The following is an 18,492-nucleotide window of genomic DNA, read 5'->3' as shown; positions in this document are numbered from 1 at the left end:
AAAAAAATGTATTATTTAACGAATTTGAACATGATTATGATGAAACAACCCGTATGCCAGAATTAGAGGAGTTTATTATAGATATTGTTAAATACACTGGAGGATTTATTATAAGAAAAAAAAAAAAAAAAGTAACTTGTGTGGAATTTGTGATTCGTTTTTAACCGAAAAAGATGATGTCAATGAATCATTGCTGTTGAAATTAAAAACAAAAGGAAAATTAATTAATATATCATCTGATGTACACAAAATATGTTTGGCATCAGAGTATATCATAAGATTTTACTCCGATGAGCTACTTAAAATGAAGAACGTAAAGATGCATTTAACAATTAACTATTAAGACACTGAACGAAACACATATTAAATCAAGATCCTTTTAATAACCATCGAAGACAATTAATACAATTTATCATTGAGCCATATATAACATTAAGATTAAATCATATAGCCAAAATGCATTCACTTTCAATGGCAGGCAAGAATGTGCGACATAAATGCACCAAAATAATTTTATTTAAAAATCAGTAGGTAATAGATATTTAGTAGCTATTGTCCCATTCTATTATTCCGTATATTACCTTTTGAGTTATATTACACTAGTTTCTAGTACACTTGTTATTATTATTTTATATTTATGGCTATGCATAAGTACCTACATAATGATAGTTGTTAATAGTTAATCTTAATACATTAAAGTAATACATTTTATATAATACATAATAGTATTATGTAGGTCTCATAAGTCATACCAGTTATAACAAAAAAGAAATAACAATTAAAGAAACTTAAAAAACATATTTTATAGTTGTTAGTGTTCAAGTGTTGTTACTTGTTTATCTTAACTGCGCGTTTGCACTCTGCGCCAAGCATTAATGATAAGAGACCACGCGCATGCGCATATCATCGAGGTCCTACAGTGATGTTGGCTTCACAAATAGTTCGTATGGCTCTATCCATTGTATATGATCTAAGATATACATATATACTGTGATAATATTATCTTGTAAACATTGCCTGCTTTGGAAATGGCGGCCACAGATATAGAAAATAAACATTATACTTTTTCTAATCTATATCTGTGATGGCGGCATTGTGCTTTAATCTTTATGATTTATATCACGAACTACTACATGTATAGTAACTACTCTAGTTCGTGGTTTATATTATAAAAAAATCTGTGCTAGTACCTACAGAACAATGGTTTAGTACTATACAAAATACATCATTCTGTAACACTGATTTATGGCTAAAATTAAAAAATGAATTATATTAATAATATTATGTATGTTACATACAAGAATTTTATCTTCTATTGTACGTTAATTAATTTTGTAAAACGTAACAACACTGATCAAAACTAATGACCACGATTAAAGATAGTACGACCCGCGAAGATAAGACTAAAAGACTGCAAAGTTTAAAGTACAAGAAATTAGTATGTAGGTATCATAGATTAAATGAAAAACATTTAAGTGCACAATCTGTTTTCATTTAATCGGTGTAGCCGTGTAGGTACTAAGTACTTTCTACAATATATATACGGTACTTATATAGTTATTGAGTGTTATTCACTTATTTTCATAGACGTACACAACCTCGTTTATGCTATTAATCTAGTACTTAGAACATTTTGTGTTTACAATTATTTTAACTTAATAAATTCTTCATTAATATTTGATTAATTTTCCTAAAATTCGCAACGTTTTTAATATTTAATACAATCAATAATTGTCATTATTTCTTGGTTTCCGTTCAACCATCAGTAAGTTTTATCTAGTAATTAAACAAAAATTAATTTTGAATATTATTCTGAGTTTCGGCCACACCCTTTTACTAATCTTATGTTTACTAGTATCAATATATGTTACATGTTTTTTGGTCTATCATCAGTCATCACCTTTTATTTTTACGTTAATTGTCAACTTTGATGGTGGTTTTTGTTAAAAAATGTAATTTAGTTGGTACTTAGGGGGAGTAGGGGTAAAAAATAAAACATTCCCAGTAGGTACTTTTCAAATTAATAAAATATTCAGAAAATATGCAAAATAGATTTTGTTTTTTCCGTGTACCTAACACAAAAACAAATAACCGTAGATACTTGAATTTATGACTATTTATTTTCTATAAATATAATTTTAAAAATATTTTGACTATTTTTGAGTTATTTATAGACAGTTGAAATGTTCAATATTTTGTTTCTAATTGAAATAAATTTGCTTTTTTTAAAAGTTAGAAAATCTAATATAAAGTTTGTCATAAGTTATTATTATTCCTACTTTTAAATATTAAAGACATATTTGCACAGATTTATTTTTTATATAAGCATTCGAAGCTCTGTTTATATTGATACATTTTAAATAATAATATGTAATGACTTTTTATTTGTTCAACTATTTTTTTAAATTATATCTTCTATTTCATCTTAATAATATTTAAGTCAGTATTATTTTCAATGTTTCAATATATTGAATATTCAATGTTTATGTCTTTAATTATTGTTCACAATCATTTATTAAAAAAGTGCTATCATATTTTTGCTCAATTCATGACATACTTACCTAGTTTATAATATATTTCAATTTTGTTTTAGATAATTTCAATACAAGTATCATGAGAGGTAAATTTAAATTTTCAATTGATCGAGGCGGTACTTTTACAGACATCTATGCTAAATGTCCAGATGGAAAAGTTCATGTTATGAAACTTTTGTCGGTTGATCCAACTAATTATTCAGATGCTCCACGTGAGGGCATAAGGAGAATACTAGAAATAGTAAAAATCTTTGATAACACAAAAAAATTGTATCTTAAAAAAATGTACCTAATTTTCTAGGAAACTGGAAAAATCATGCCACAAAGTGAGCCGATTGATAGCAGTTATATAGAATGGATTCGAATGGGTACAACTGTTGCAACAAATGCTCTTCTAGAACGGAAAGGTGAACGTATGGCTCTGTTAATTACTCGTGGTTTCAAAGACTTATTGCACATTGGAAATCAAGCTCGTCCAAAAATATTTGATTTAGTAAGGATATTAGAATTATTATTTCTAGTACTATAATGTTTTTTAATTTTTTAGGAAATTGTAACACCAGATGTTCTTTATGAAGAAGTTATGGAAATAGACTGTAGAGTAATTAATTTAAAGTGTGAAAAATGTGATGAGCTAACTCCAATTTGGAGTGATAAGCCAATTGTCCAAGGTGTCACTGGTGAAGATATACTAATTTTAAAACAAATTGATGAAACTGCACTAAAAAATGACTTAATTTTATTAAGATCGAAAGGAATTAATAGTATTGCTGTAGCTCTAATGCATTCTTACACGTAAATAAAATTAATATGTTTGATATGTTATAATATTGACCTATTTTTTGTTTCTGTAGTACAAATAGGTCATTATTTCTTGTATTTTTGAGTTTATTTATATATAGACAAAAAATTATTTTAAAGTAAAATATTAATATTAACATTTATTATAATACTTAAAATTATTTTTTTTAAAATATTTCTTGTATTTATATATAGTTATAATGAGCATGAGCGTACTGTAGGAAGAATAGCTAAAGAAATTGGCTTTGAACATGTATCTTTGTCCCATGAAGTAATGCCTATGGTAAAAATTGTACCACGAGGGTATACAGCTTGCGCAGATGCTTATTTAACTCCACATATAAAAAAATATGTTAAAGTAAATTTTTAATATTGATATTTTTTATGTATACAAATTAATACAATTATAATAACATTCTATTTAGGGATTTGCTTCAGGATTTAAAAATAATTTAAAAGACATTAATATATTATTCATGCAAAGTGATGGTGGACTAACGCCAATGAACAGGTATAAAATATAATTTTTAAGGTATCATTTTTTGAATATTATAAATAAAAAATGTTTAGTTTCAATGGTTCAAGAGCTATTTTGTCTGGTCCAGCGGGTGGTGTGGTTGGATACACAGCAACTACTCCTTATAAACCTGTTATAGGCTTTGACATGGGTGGTACATCGACTGACGTTAGTCGCTATGATGGAGCATTTGAACATGTTTTTGAATCAATAACTGCTGGTGTTACGATTCAAGCCCCTCAAGTATAAATATTATCCATACCCAAAGTTAATTTTTATCCAAGCTATTTTATTTAAAATGTTTTTTTTTTGTTTAGTTGGATATAAATACTGTTGCAGCTGGCGGCGGTAGCAGATTATTTTTTAGATCAGGATTATTTGTCGTTGGACCTGAAAGTGCAGGAGCTCATCCAGGACCAACATGCTACAGAAAAGGAGGTCCATTAACTGTTACTGATGCTAATCTGGTTCTTGGTAGACTGTTACCTGAATATTTTCCATCAATATTTGGCAAAACTGAAGACATGCCATTAGACAAAGAAGCATCTTTACAAGAATTTGAAGCCCTTACTAATGAAGTATAATACAAAACTATTAACTAAAATAAGTTGGAAAATTGATTTATACATATATTGTAATATCTGAATACAGGTTAACAACTTTGTAAGACTTCAATCTGAAAGTTCGAATCTAATGACCCTTGAAGAAGTTGCAATGGGATTCATAAGAGTTGCAAATGAATCAATGTGTCGTCCAATTAGAGCTCTAACTCAGGTGAATTTCAATTTAATAATGTTATTATTATTTATTGATTTTATATTTAATACTTATTCACAGGCAAGAGGATATGACACCAGACAGCATACACTGGCCTGTTTTGGAGGAGCTGGTGGACAACATTCTTGTGCTATTGCACGTTCCCTAGGAATTGGTCGTGTGGTTATTCATAAATATGCTGGCATTCTGTCTGCCTATGGTATGGCGTGTGCTGATGTTGTTCATGAGGTTCAAGAGCCTTGTGCATTGACGTATGACATAGGTAAAAAAATCAGTATACATCATGTCTTTAGGATACATTACATTGGAACATATTATTTAAAATAATGTAGCATTTTACAATAATTTTTTTATTAGAAAACTTTGAATATTTAAATGAACGAATCACTGTATTGAGTTCAAAATGTATTGATGAACTAAAAAAACAAGGATTCTCAGATAATCAACTTCACACTGAGCCATTTCTACATTTAAGATATGAGGGTACAGATTGTGCTCTTATGTGTTCAGCAAATCATGATAGTTCAGTTAATTCTAGCACAATTCATGGAGATTTCTTAAGTGGATTTCTTACAAGGTTTTTATACTGTTGTGTAATATTTATAATATTTTAATTAATTTATCATTATAATAATTCAAATTTGAAATATGTTATAGATACCAAAAAGAATTTGGATTCATTCTATCTGGGCGTAAAATATACGCTGATGATATACGTGTAAGAGGTATTGGTAAAACATTGTTAAATATTGACAATGAAGAAGACGAAACTAATGAACCTCTACAAATTGAATCAGTAAGTGTTTTTAACATTTTTAATTATGTTAAACATACAATTTTAAATTCTCTTATAATTAATTTTACATTTTAGGTTAAACAAGTATATTTTGAAGACTTGGGTTACATAGATTGTAACATTTACTTATTTAACAAATTGCGTAAAGGGCATATTATTAATGGTCCAGCAGTGTTGATGGACAAATTGAGTACAATATTAGTGGAACCTAAGTGCAAAGCTATAATAAGTAAATCTGGCGATATTGGTGAGTTTAAACTGTATTCAATTTAATTGCAACTTTGTTTTGATTTATTATTTTTATTTTGATATAATTTTTTAGAAATTGAAGTTAACTGTGATGCGCTTACTAAAATTGGGGTTGAACTTGAACCAATCCAGTTAAGTATTTTTTCTCATAGATTCATGAGCATTGCTGAACAAATGGGAAGGTAAAATTTTTTTTTTTATTTAGTAATAGTAATAGTAATAGTAATCTTTAAGTAGTCCTTACTACTTTAATTAAAGAACAAATTTATAAGCACAAAAAAATCCTAAAAATACTATATTTTACAAAATATGCACTTAAAATTTTATATCATTAAATTTAAAACATTTTATTTTATTAAATATTATAGAAAACGGTTTATTTTTTAAATTGTTTTTATGTTTATCACGTAATGCATGTTGGTCTACTAAAAACTTTATAGAAGCTAACTGGGATTTCACAAACATTGCAATACAAAATTGAACCATTGGCTTTATAAATATATTAATGTTGGAAAACATAAGTCTGTAAACAACTCCTAATTAGTAATTGGTGTTTTTACTTTAGGAATTTTAAATTTATGAATAAAAATTATATCAAAAAACACTAGATACAAAACCTGACACCACTTTAAATGAAAAAATATGCGACACTGACTGATCAGTTTTGGTCAAACACTCCAACTACATTCATATAGGTAAATTGACAAATTATTATTTCTGAATGATAACGACCAATTTTGATTTTATCGGTATAAATTGAACTCCAATTTTTTTTTTTACTATACACTTCATATTCAAAAACATAATTTGACACATTTATGTAACTAAAAAAATATAAAAATAGCCAAAATATGCAAAATGAGGTAAAAACGTTAGAATATGTTAAATATGTCAACACAATTTTATTTTAATAAGAATGATCTAAATCGGGGACAGCCTATTCTAAAAAATATATACATTTACATATAAACCCGTTTTCTGATTATCAATATTCATAACTTTTTTTAATATTTTAGAATACTTCAGAGAACGTCAATATCGACCAACATCAAAGAGCGTTTAGATTTTTCATGTGCATTATTTGGTCCAGATGGTGGATTAGTATCGAATGCACCTCATATCCCTGTGCATCTAGGTGCCATGCAAGAAGCTGTTCAGTATCAAGTAATTTTTGATTTATCTATTTTTTAACTATTAAATTGAACTTAGTAATATAATATACAATTTAAAATGTTATTAGATTAAATCTGTTGGAAATGAGATCAAAGAAGGTGATGTGATTTTAAGCAATCATCCAAAAGCAGGTGGTTCTCATTTGCCAGATCTGACTGTGATAACTCCTGTATTTTATCCGTGTGTACATAGTATTAAGTATTTTATTAAGTTGTTTACAGTTTTTATTTTTATTCTGTAGTGGTCAGTTAAAACCTGTCTTTTATGCTGCAAGTCGGGGACACCATGCAGACATTGGGGGTATAACACCAGGATCAATGCCTCCACATTCTAAATCATTGTCAGAAGAAGGAGCCCAGTTTAAAAGTTTCTTCTTAGTTCGTAGTGGACATTTCTGTGAGGAAGAAGTTACCAATGCTCTTATGGCTCCTGCTAAGGAGCCTGGATCTTCTGGCACTAGAAATCTCAAAGATAATTTATCAGATTTAAAAGCACAGATTGCAGCAAATCAGAAAGTATTTTAATATTTATATATTTTTTTTAATTAAATAGTTTTATCTTTATTTGTATTTTTTACTTAGGGTATTTATTTGGTCACTGAACTTATAAATTCTTATGGATTAGATGTTGTTCAAGCATACATGGACTATATACAAAAGAATGCAGAAATTGCAGTTCGAGACATGTTAAAAAACATTGGTAATGCTAATTTATTAGCTTATGGGTTGAAAACATTGGAGTCTGTTGATTATTTGGATGATGGATCCATCATAAAACTATCGGTTCAAATAAATGTACAAAATGGAGAAGCTATATTTGATTTTAGGTAATTTTAGTATTTTACTTTTGACTTTAACTACAATATTCTTTAATTATTTTTCATAGTGGAACTAGTTATGAAGTTTGGGGCAATTGTAATGCTCCAAAAGCTATTACATTATCAGCATTAATTTATTGTTTGAGAAGTATGATTGGTTATGATATACCATTAAACCAAGTAATTTTCAATTTTACTAGTTTAAAGAACTCAGTTACATTTATTTCCTGTTGTTTATAAGGGTTGTCTAAAACCGATCAAAGTAATTATTCCTTCTGGTACTATACTTGATCCATCAGAGAATGCTGCTGTTGTTGGTGGTAATGTATTGACTTCACAACGTGTTGTGGATGTTGTGTTAAAAGCATTTAGTGCCGCTGCAGATAGCCAAGGTTGTATGAACAACATAACATTTGGACAAGATGATTGGGGTTACTATGAAACTGTGGCTGGTGGTGCAGGAGCTGTAAGTCACAAAACGAAAGTGTGATTTTCTGAATATCATATCCTAATAAAATGTTATTAAATATTAATTATTAGGGTCCTACATGGAATGGCCGTAGTGGAGTTCATACTCATATGACAAATACTCGAATAACAGATCCTGAAATATTAGAAAAACGTTATCCTGTTTTTTTAACTACATTTACATTACGTACAAACTCTGGGGGTAATGGCAAATATTGTGGTGGCGATGGAGTTATGAGAGAATTACAATTTAGATCTCTAGTGACTTTGTCAATACTGACTGAAAGGCGATCTTTTGCTCCTAATGGAATCAAAGGTATAAATATACACTTTAATATTTTTGCTACATATCATAACAATATATTATTCTTTTTCTAGAAGATAAATATTATTTGTTACTATGAAACATTTGTTGAGATAAAATAAAATCTTTTACAGGAGGTGAGAATGGGCAAAAAGGTGAAAATCTATTAATAAAATGTGATGGCAGAAAAATTAGACTAGGTGCTAAAACTGCAGTCAACATTAATCCTGGCGTAAGGTTTTTGATAACTTATACAAATGATAAATTTAGTATGTTGTATAATATATTCTCTTATTTCATATTCATTAATTTCAGGACACATTTTTGTTATTGACTCCTGGTGGTGGTGGATACGGACTGCCGTCTGATAATAACAACACTGTAACTGTGAAGAAGCCTATTTGTAGCTCAACGTTGGAACGAGGATCCGGGTATAACTACCGCATTCTGCAAGAATCTGTTTAAAAGCAAACACTTTTTTATATACACATCTAATTTATCAAATTGCATTCATATTTGATCAGTCTATATTCTGTTATGTTTATTATAATTTTCCATCCAACTTTATGTCTTGTTAAACTATGTTACTTAATCTTTCTTACTTCAAATAATAGTTCTATTGTTTATTATTCTTAGTTTTTAAATATTCTAAGTATTTATTATTAAAATCACAATCATGATATTTAAATTTACATTGTTACCAAAACACTTTTAAAAGCATCAAACATATATGTGATAGAATGTGATAAATTGAATATATTATTTTTATACTAATACAATAATTTAAATAATATGTTTGACATATAGTTTAATTTTAATGATTGTTAACTTTTGTCAATTTATGTAAATTGTTCAATTCAACGTGATTAATACATGCTTGTTTTTATTATAAGTTATAACACAATATTATTAATATCGAAATAATTATTTAAATCATCATAAAAATATAGGTAGGTTTTATTCAAACTTCTTCTTAAATATTTGGTTTCCTGAAAGGCTGTCCTATTTAATATTGTTGTACTATAAATTATTTAATTAAATGATAAAAAAAAAAAAATTGGAAAGTAATATGGGAATTGTCCTCTTGTGATGTTTCCTGGACAATAAATAACAATAATCTTAACTTACAGAAATAAATTGACAGTGCCTATATGTATAGTAAGTATACAGCGGATATATAAATATACAAGGATTATATGAATATAAAATATATAATTGATAAATATTAAACCTACAAATTCAAAAATATAATTAATATATTATGTTATTAAATTAATTTATGAAATAAAAATAACACTAACTAATATCTTACTTACTATTGATCAAATAATTGACAAATAAAATAATGTTACGTTAAATACTAATTTCCTATAGACAATGACATTAGCAGGAGTATACAACATATATTTTGATTTAACAGATGAGATAAAATACTAATTTATTTTTAAAACCAATTGGGTTTATTCTATAATTTAAGCAATTGAGAATTTTAATTTTTAGCTGTTCGAGACAATCGGTAATATTATTTTGTAAATATTAACTATTTTGTATGGTCATTGTTTTAAAAATTTACAAGTATTATCATATCCAGAATGAGGAATTCTTTTTAAGAGAATGTCAGCGCAATATTTGTTTTCTCTCTTAGACTATTATTTGACATTCAAAATAAAAAAAAATATTGTAAATTTAAATACTTTTGAGACAATATTTAGACAAATCGACATGTCTAACCCATAAATATAAAAAAAAAAAAACGGTTCTGTGTAGATGTGTCTTGTCTATACTGCACGTAGGTCAGAGAGCGAAAACACACTTGTTAGTTGTTACAACGTAACGTAGAAACGAATTCCTTTTAAAAGAACGGCACGATAAACGTATTGGTTTTTATAAAAAAGTGCGGGAAAATGAACTAATTCTTTTTTTCAAGGAAAAATTACAAAATTGTAAATAAAAATAATTTAAAAATAACTATAATTTACACCAGTAAGTATGAAAATAATTGAAATTAAGATATATTTTTCTTAATGTGTAAAATGTATATTGCAAATTAATGATCGTTATTGAGTATTGACGTTAAGACAATCGACTTACGTTGGCCAACAATTTAATTTTGAAGAAAATCTCAAAATAGAATTATAAAATATGTACTTAGATACTTGTATTTATAAATTATAATTAAAAATTAAGGAAGTATGAAAAAAAAAAATATTAATAATTAAATAAGAATTTATTTTATTTGAAATTAAAAAAGGAACTTGTTCATTTTCCAAAGGAACGAATTCTTTCTTTTTTTAAGGAACAAGGAACGGAACAAATTCCTTTTTATAAGGAACTTGCCAATCACTGCAACGTAGTGTTTATAACTTAATCTGACACCCTCTGACATCTATTTAAGGCACCTAACAAATTATAACTTAGTTCTATAATAATATAGTTATTTCGATTTTAATGTTTACACATTATACAACTGTTAACGGACTAATAATTAGGTACAATGTACATATTTTACTTATTGATTAATGTCCTTTCAAAAATGTTTCAGTAATGCATTGAAAGAATTTGAAATGGACATACAAGCACTATTGTCTATTCATCTATTATGGAGGCTGGAGATTTAATTTTAACGTTTTTAATTTGTTTAGTGTTATGGCTTCATGTCATATATCATAATATGTAACATACCTGCGTGGCTACGTACGCCGTACAGACGCACAGTTCAACAGTTGAGTAAAAAAAAAATCAAACAAGTACGAGAGTGTGATATAAAATAATTTTAATTTAACGCCATGACTGTTCTAGGTTGCCTACCATGATCCACAAATCACAATATTGCAGTAGTACTACCTCCTATACAGATTAAAGATTTTCTTTAGTAAATCGAAATCAGTCTTGTCGAGTGCAATTTCTATTTTTTAAATTCCATCGTCGGCACTCGGCAGTCCGCACTCCTCAAAGTTCAGACCTTAGTAGGCATTAGGCACTCGTCGGTGGTAGTACTTGCTATTTAAAGTAAGTGTATATTGTGTGATAATTTAATTTAATCGACATAATTTCATAATATAACGAAATATTAATTGTTTTCTAAAACCCAATTGCACTACAAGGCCAGGCAGTCTGTGTATAGTGTGTATGTACCAATTTAGTAGTTACATACTTAAATGTAATCAGTAAAAATAATTTGAACAATATTTTTAATTTCTATGGGGTAGGTAGGTAGGTATATATAATTATTAATACTTATGATAGTAACCGGTCCGAGCTACTGGATATTGTTAATTTTCTACTTACTAGTGTCAAAAATCAGTCCTTCCACAAGTTTTACAATTGGTAATTCATCAAGTAAATAATATATAATAGTAGATAATTATTGACCACAACAAAAATCCGGTATTATCATTTTAATGTATTTGATAATAATATTCTACAACACGATAGGATAAGCCGTGTTCAGTTTATGAAATATCTATCCTGTATATCCTTTATTAATATATATATATACTATATAGTGATGGTACAACAAGTACCTATATTTTTATCTATCTATTATCTATTATCTAATATCTATTTAAATAAAATGGTTATCTGAGATAAATTATCTAGATCATTTTTTGTGACAAGATTTTTTATTTTAGATGCTGGGCGAAACGAAAAGAACGTACCTGTTGATTTTTCAATGAAGTGTGTTTTTTTTAATTTTTAAATTTTTTTTTGTGTCTGTCATCACTTTTTAGGACAGTAAAAGTGCTTGGATTTTCTTCAACAGTAACTTTTCTGATAGGAAAGTGAATCTAGTTGGTAATTTGAGGGGTCATAAGTAAACATTTCTCAGTAGTTTTCAAAAGCGACACGAAAAACAAAAGAAAAATTAAGGAAAAACGGGAATTTTTACGCAAAATCCGTTTTAGAGAAAATCGATTTTGGTTTTTGGTGCAACTCTAAAACGAATAACTGTAGATACAAGAAAACTTTACTGAATGCTTATATTTCCATTTTCTATACACCATACAATTTTGAAAATATTTTGACTCTTTTTGAGCTGTTTACGGACATTGTCAGTTTTAAATTTTTTTAGTTTTCTTTTCCATAAATATCAATAAAATTTTATTTGTTGGGTAAAAAAAGCGTGAAAAATTAATATAAGCCTCCTGATATAATATCGTTCTAATAGCAGTTGAAAAATATTAAAAATACATAGGCACAATTTTTTTGTTTTATAAGCATTTAAAGTTCAAATTTTGACAAAATTTATCAAATTTATAATTTAATAATTATTTTGTAGTTAAAAATTTATAAAATGTTCAACTTTTGTAGCTAAGGATTGAAAATTCAAAACAAGGCTCCACGTAAATAGGTTATTTATAAATTACTTTATTCACAATAATATCATCAAATATACTTGGTAATATCATAGGCTGACTGACCGTTTTCGCTCAGAATCATTTTTCTTATACAATGATATTATATCATTGAATTCAAATTTAACACCACTCATTACAGTGACTCACTTGTAATCTACTGTACAGCAGAGCGACATCCACTTACCCACCTATTTTAATTTAAATTTTAGTGAATCTAGTTGGTGCATTCGACCAACTATAGATTCACTTTCCCATCGAACAAGATACCTACTGTTGAAGAAAATCGAAGAAATTTTACTGCCCCAAACGGTAATGGCAGACACAAAGACAGTGTTTGGCAAGTTTCTTATAAAAAGGAATTCGTTCCGTTCCTATTGTTCCTAAAAAAAAAATATACGTTCCTTTGGAAAATGAACGAGATTCTTTTTTAGTTCCAAATAAAATAAAAATTATTTTTTAATCACTTATGTTTTTTTTTTCATATGCATAGTTCTTTAATTTATAATTATAATATATAACTACAATAGTAGGTACATATTTTATAATTCTATTTGAGATTTTCTTCAAAATTAAATTCTTGGCCAACGTATGTCGAAACGTCGATACTCGATAACGATCACTAATTAGCAATATACATTATGCACATTAAGAAAAATATATCTTAATTTCAATTATTTTCATACTTATCTGTGTAAATTATTGGAACTAGAAAGAAACGAACAATATTGTTATTTTTCCTTGAAAAAAGAACTAGTTAATTTTCTCGTTCTTTTTTTATAAAAAGGAACTCGTTCATCGTGCCGTTCTTTTAAAAGGAATTGGTTTCAGGAATCCGTTAATTCCAAACACTGCACAAAGATACAAATAAAAAAACACCACATTGTAAAATTAATACATTCATCGCTCCGCTCAAAATCTAAAATGTTGTTTCCTGTGCCAAAAAACTTGAAAATTTAATTCAAGGTTTCCTCAAAAATTGTTATAATAGATATCAAAATATGTTCATATATTATTAAAACGATTTTTTTTTATAATTCCATGTTGAGGTATGTCATAATATTTTTAAATATTTTCACTATTTTTGTTATTAGTTATTACTTTATTAGTACCTGATAAAATATTGTATTAACTAATGACTTATTACAGTTAATATTTTAGATTTTGAGCGAAGCTATGTATTGACTATTGATTTTTACAATGATACTATGTTTGGTTTTGTGTATGTGTACTGTCTATAGTCTACATGATTCAGTACATTCCGTGTCACTTCAGCATAATAGATTTGCTTCTCGGTTAAAATCGAGGTAGGGTCGTACAGAATCGTATGTTAGTGACTTATCTGCTAAAAACATTGTATTATTATTATACATTTATAATACCTATATTATAATATTGTGTCACTATTTGCTATATTTATATACATATAAATCTATATTAATAAAAAACAATGTTTGTGCTTGTGCGGATAACGCTGTGCAGGATTAGCTAATAATAAGTAAACCTATTTAGGCTATAAATTATAATGTATTAACGTATTGTAATGTGTATGGCTATATATATAGTATACGAGTATACGACACAAGGTTGAGGTTCCTCCTATAATTGTTTTTTCAAAAAATAAAACAATATCAAAAATACAGTCACAATTTTTTTTTTAAACATTCAAGATTCAAATTTTTACAATATTCTTCAAAATCACGAAAATTTGCAAATTATTTTGTAGTTAAAAATTCATAAAATGTTTGATGTTATAAAAGATTTACAATTCTAATACTAAGTGCTTCATAAATTTCCAAAAAATATTACTCTCGGCCAAAAAGCTTTAATAATTAAGAGCTTAATAAATACATTTTTTTCGACAACATTTCGATCTACTGTACAGGCACGTAGCTAAGGGGGGGCCAGGGTGTGCCAGGCCCACCCTATTATGTGTCCGGCCGTAGGCCGGCCCACCCAAAGTATTCAGAGGGGCCCATTATTATACGGGGGCTTTTAATTTTAATGAAATTTCAAGTTTTTAATATTGTCTAAATATTACACAAATAAAACCAAATATATCGGGTTTTAATTAGAATCTAAAATAAGTTACGTAACTAAATTCAATCCATGTCCATTTCTGGAATAAAATATGTATATTGTATTACATTTAAATTCTGTTCCTACTAAGAATCGGTGATAATTTATTTTTTATAAATCATAATATCGTCAACGATTGATTAGGAAATAATTGCTATTTAAAGCCCAACACTGGTACCATATTATTACAGTATACTAGCATGTCATGTTATTCTTATCTTATCTAGACAGTGACTGTTGTATACTTTTATGTCTATTTTTAAAATACTTTTGAGTAAGGGTATTGTCATTATATTGATTCATATAGAATTATATTATTATTATGGTCGTCAACTCGTCTGTCGAACACCCCTACAACTGTACAAGGTAATATATTTAGGTAGGGGGCCCATCTAACATTGGCCCACCTAGTGAATATTTTCTGACTACGTGCCTGCTACTGTATTACTTTATAGGTTATATAGGTACTTATATATATATTGCTATAATAGCATAAAATAAATATAGGTTTAATCATGGCTTGAATATAGGTACTTAGGTACTATATGGGCTATAATATGAAGTATATTTAACTTATTTAAACCATGGGTATAATAAAATATTAAAATACATATACCTACTTATTACTTATTTGGTACCTGTACCTGCCTAATATAGACTGACCGACTGTCTTTGTTCAGAATTGTTTTTCGTATTCAATGATTCATCATTGAATTAAAATTTAAACACATACATTACTCTGTTACAGTGACCTAGGCAATGATGAGGTACACTCTACAGTCTACTGTCTACACCTAGTGTACAGCAAAGTGGTTACCAACTTACTCACTTTGTATACAATTATGTATTTATTTATTAAACATAATACGGGACTAGCCCAATTTAAATTTACATTCACAAAAAATAGAGAGAAAAAAAATTAATACAGCATGATACAATGTTATAAGTAGATATCTATAATATATAATTATTAATTTACCTACTTATTTTAATAACAAAAAGATAACATAACAAAAATACAGTTCGAAATAAAAAATATAATGGATTATGTATTGTAGTTGTCTTCTGTTTTTAATTACCTACCTATAACCTATTATATATTGCTGAAAATATTAATTTTTTGTAATTTTTTTTTACAGATGAAGCATTTTTTCTTTGTGGTTTTATTACTTATGTATGTTAGTCATTGTTTGTCAGCTAATATATTAGCATTTTTGCCTACATTTGCTAGAAGTCACTATGGTGGATTTCAACCATTGTTGAAGGAACTAGCTGTAAGGGGTCATAATGTTACAGTCTTATCACATTTTGCTCTTAAAAATCCACCACCAAACTATCACCATATTGATGTTTCAAAAGAAAGACAGAATGACAACAGTAATTATTTATTGATTTTATCAGTTTGCATACATTTATACAGTAATTTATTTTTTATTTCCAGATTTTAGCATATTATCTATTGCACCATACTTAAAGCCACTGGTTATTCCTATTGGCACTTTGTTTTTTGGGAGTCAAATAACATTAGAAACATTGAACAATACAAAAGTTAAAGAATTTATTCATTCAGATGGCTATCAATTTGATGTTGTAATTTTTGAAAACTTCCAACATGAATGCTTTGTATCAATGAGCCATAAATTTAGTGCTCACGCTATCCAACTATTCCCAGCTACACCAATCGCTTTTACCTCACAATGGTATAGTCAACCCTTTAATCCTTCTTACATTCCAGATCCTAATTCTGGATACAAAGATCACATGTCCTTATTTGAGCGAACTATAAATTTCCTTGTAACGTGTCTCCAATTTTTTTTGTTTCCAATATTTTACATGCCCAAACAAAATGAAATCATGTTGAATTATTTTAACTATACTGGTTCAGAATTTAGACCATCGTTGGAAGAAATGACAAAAAACATTTCACTAACACTAATTAACACACACTTTACTTTAGGAACAGCCAGGCCTCTTGTTCCAAGTTTTATAGAAGTTGCTGGAATGCATTTAAAGCCAGCTTCAAAATTACCCAAAGTAATATTGTATTACACAATTTTATTTCTCACTTATTAATTCATGATGTATGTTTTTATTGTTAATTTAATTTAGGATTTACAAGAGCATATGGATAACTCACCAGATGGAGTTGTTTATTTTAGTTTTGGATCAGTTGTCAAAGGCAGTCATTTGCCCATGCACCAAGTAGAAATGTTCTTGCGTCAACTAGGCCAAATTAAGCAAAAGGTCCTATGGAAATGGGAATCAGATGATTTACCGGAATTGCCACCAAATGTAGTAGTTAACAAATGGTTCCCACAAGTCGACATTCTTGGGCACCCTAATTGTGTGCTTTTTATTACTCATGGAGGTATACATAGTATAGAAGAGGCAGTGTACTATGGAGTTCCGATATTGGCCATATCTATTTTTGGAGATCAACTGTATAACTCGATAATGATGGAATCAAGAGGAGCTGCTATACGCTTAAAATACTCGGAACTTACTGAAAATCGTTTTAGCGATAATTTACACGATATGCTTAGTAATACATCGTAAGTGAATTTTATTGATACAATACTATTATTAAAGTATTATAATATCTTTTTTATATTAGGTACAAACAAAATGCAATAAAGTTATCTAAAATATTTCATGACCAACCAATGAAACCATTGGACAAAGCAGTTTACTGGATTGAATATGTTATTCGCCATAATGGTGCACATCATCTGAAAACGGCTGGAAACCAACTTAATTGGATCCAGTTTTTATCAATTGATGTAATGCTTGTGCTCTTATTAACTATGTTTTTAATTTTAATTGTTTCATTTTATACCATGAAAAAAATGTACGAATGGTTCATTAGGTACCGTGAATACCGTGAATACCATACAGAAACTAATGATGATAAAAAAGAGAAATAATAGGTGAACAATTTTTGTAGTTATTGTTTAAGTAAAATATAAAAAATTTATCATAATTTGACAATTTGATTGTAATTTAAATCAACAATAATTAGAACTTTTAAGGTGTTTTCTTCTTACATGTTAACTCTTGGCCTATAGGTATAATCAAAACAAAATTGTGCTCTCTAAAAAGCAATATTTAATATGCAAAACAAAAATTAAAGAATTTAATTAAATACACACGTATGAAGTTTTTGGCTTAATAAAGCTATCTATGTAAGTTTTAATTTTGTTGAATAAAATATTTTTTATTTTAATAATTTGTAAATAATATAAATATTGTGTTTTATGGTTTTGTAATATACTAATATTATAAAGTTTATTTTCGATTTTCTGCAATTTCTTTACTGAATTTTATTTATTAATAATTTATAACTATTTATTTACTTAATAATTTACTAGAATGTATAATTGCCTTAAATAAACAGTTTTTTTTGTGTAATTGAGCTTAATAGTTTAAATCGTTAAATGAATTTCTATTTTTATAAATTTAACACATCATTATTTTGTTGTTTTGTTGTGTATATGTAGAGAATTAGGAATAAGTTTCATACATACTATGTACTAAATTTCAATGTCCATTTGGTGAAATTGTAGAAATTGTATCCATATTGCATAATTGTGTGATTTGTAAAAAATGAATTTCCGTTTCGTGA

General features: G+C 27.7%; 2 protein-coding genes across 8 annotated transcripts; both read left to right on the top strand.

Moving 5' to 3' along the window:
* The first annotated feature begins 1,406 nt into the window (after nt 1-1,406).
* LOC132945094 (5-oxoprolinase) lies at nt 1,407-9,003 on the top strand. Of its 6 annotated transcripts, XM_061014726.1 has the most exons (23): nt 1,424-1,442; nt 2,594-2,775; nt 2,836-3,027; nt 3,082-3,329; nt 3,531-3,693; nt 3,761-3,846; nt 3,906-4,095; nt 4,170-4,430; nt 4,504-4,626; nt 4,690-4,891; nt 4,987-5,206; nt 5,287-5,425; nt 5,501-5,672; nt 5,748-5,856; nt 6,691-6,838; nt 6,915-7,027; nt 7,089-7,362; nt 7,429-7,673; nt 7,733-7,844; nt 7,906-8,130; nt 8,205-8,448; nt 8,571-8,668; nt 8,752-9,003. In XM_061014726.1, the coding sequence occupies exons 2-23, from the start codon at nt 2,614-2,616 to the stop codon at nt 8,899-8,901; spliced, it is 3,876 nt and encodes a 1,291-aa protein (XP_060870709.1). In that variant the 5' UTR covers nt 1,424-1,442; nt 2,594-2,613; the 3' UTR covers nt 8,902-9,003. The 6 variants fall into 6 exon arrangements, with proteins under 6 accessions (XP_060870711.1, XP_060870709.1, XP_060870708.1 ...); XM_061014728.1 differs by having other exon boundaries at nt 1,407-1,545; nt 4,504-4,891; XM_061014725.1 differs by having other exon boundaries at nt 4,504-4,891.
* A 2,281-nt stretch (nt 9,004-11,284) lies between these two features.
* On the top strand, nt 11,285-17,858 carry LOC132945488 (UDP-glycosyltransferase UGT5-like). Of its 2 annotated transcripts, none has more exons than XM_061015248.1 (5): nt 11,285-11,445; nt 16,010-16,247; nt 16,312-16,904; nt 16,980-17,422; nt 17,485-17,858. In XM_061015248.1, the coding sequence occupies exons 2-5, from the start codon at nt 16,010-16,012 to the stop codon at nt 17,792-17,794; spliced, it is 1,584 nt and encodes a 527-aa protein (XP_060871231.1). In that variant the 5' UTR covers nt 11,285-11,445; the 3' UTR covers nt 17,795-17,858. The 2 variants fall into 2 exon arrangements, with proteins under 2 accessions (XP_060871231.1, XP_060871232.1); XM_061015249.1 differs by lacking the exon at nt 11,285-11,445 and adding an exon at nt 15,028-15,033.
* Nucleotides 17,859-18,492: the final 634 nt, after the last annotated feature.

This window comes from Metopolophium dirhodum, chromosome 5 (genome assembly GCF_019925205.1).
Source record: "Metopolophium dirhodum isolate CAU chromosome 5, ASM1992520v1, whole genome shotgun sequence".
NCBI classification, from domain to species: Eukaryota; Metazoa; Arthropoda; class Insecta; order Hemiptera; family Aphididae; genus Metopolophium; species Metopolophium dirhodum.
Note: the sequence above shows the minus strand (reverse complement) of the source record. Positions and strands in the feature narration are given on the sequence as shown.

Bases quoted from the DNA above. Each gene is read 5' to 3' on its own strand.
- LOC132945488 (XM_061015248.1), top strand. From the start codon at position 16,010: ATGAAGCATTTTTTCTTTGTGGTTTTATTACTTATGTATGTTAGTCAT. The intron at 16,248-16,311 runs GTAATTATTTAT...TTTTATTTCCAG, and splicing joins AGAAAGACAGAATGACAACA to ATTTTAGCATATTATCTATT. The intron at 16,905-16,979 runs GTAATATTGTAT...AATTTAATTTAG, and splicing joins CAGCTTCAAAATTACCCAAA to GATTTACAAGAGCATATGGA.
- LOC132945094 (XM_061014728.1), top strand. From the start codon at position 2,614: ATGAGAGGTAAATTTAAATTTTCAATTGATCGAGGCGGTACTTTTACA. The intron at 3,330-3,530 runs GTAAATAAAATT...ATTTATATATAG, and splicing joins GCTCTAATGCATTCTTACAC to TTATAATGAGCATGAGCGTA. The intron at 3,694-3,760 runs GTAAATTTTTAA...CATTCTATTTAG, and splicing joins ATATAAAAAAATATGTTAAA to GGATTTGCTTCAGGATTTAA.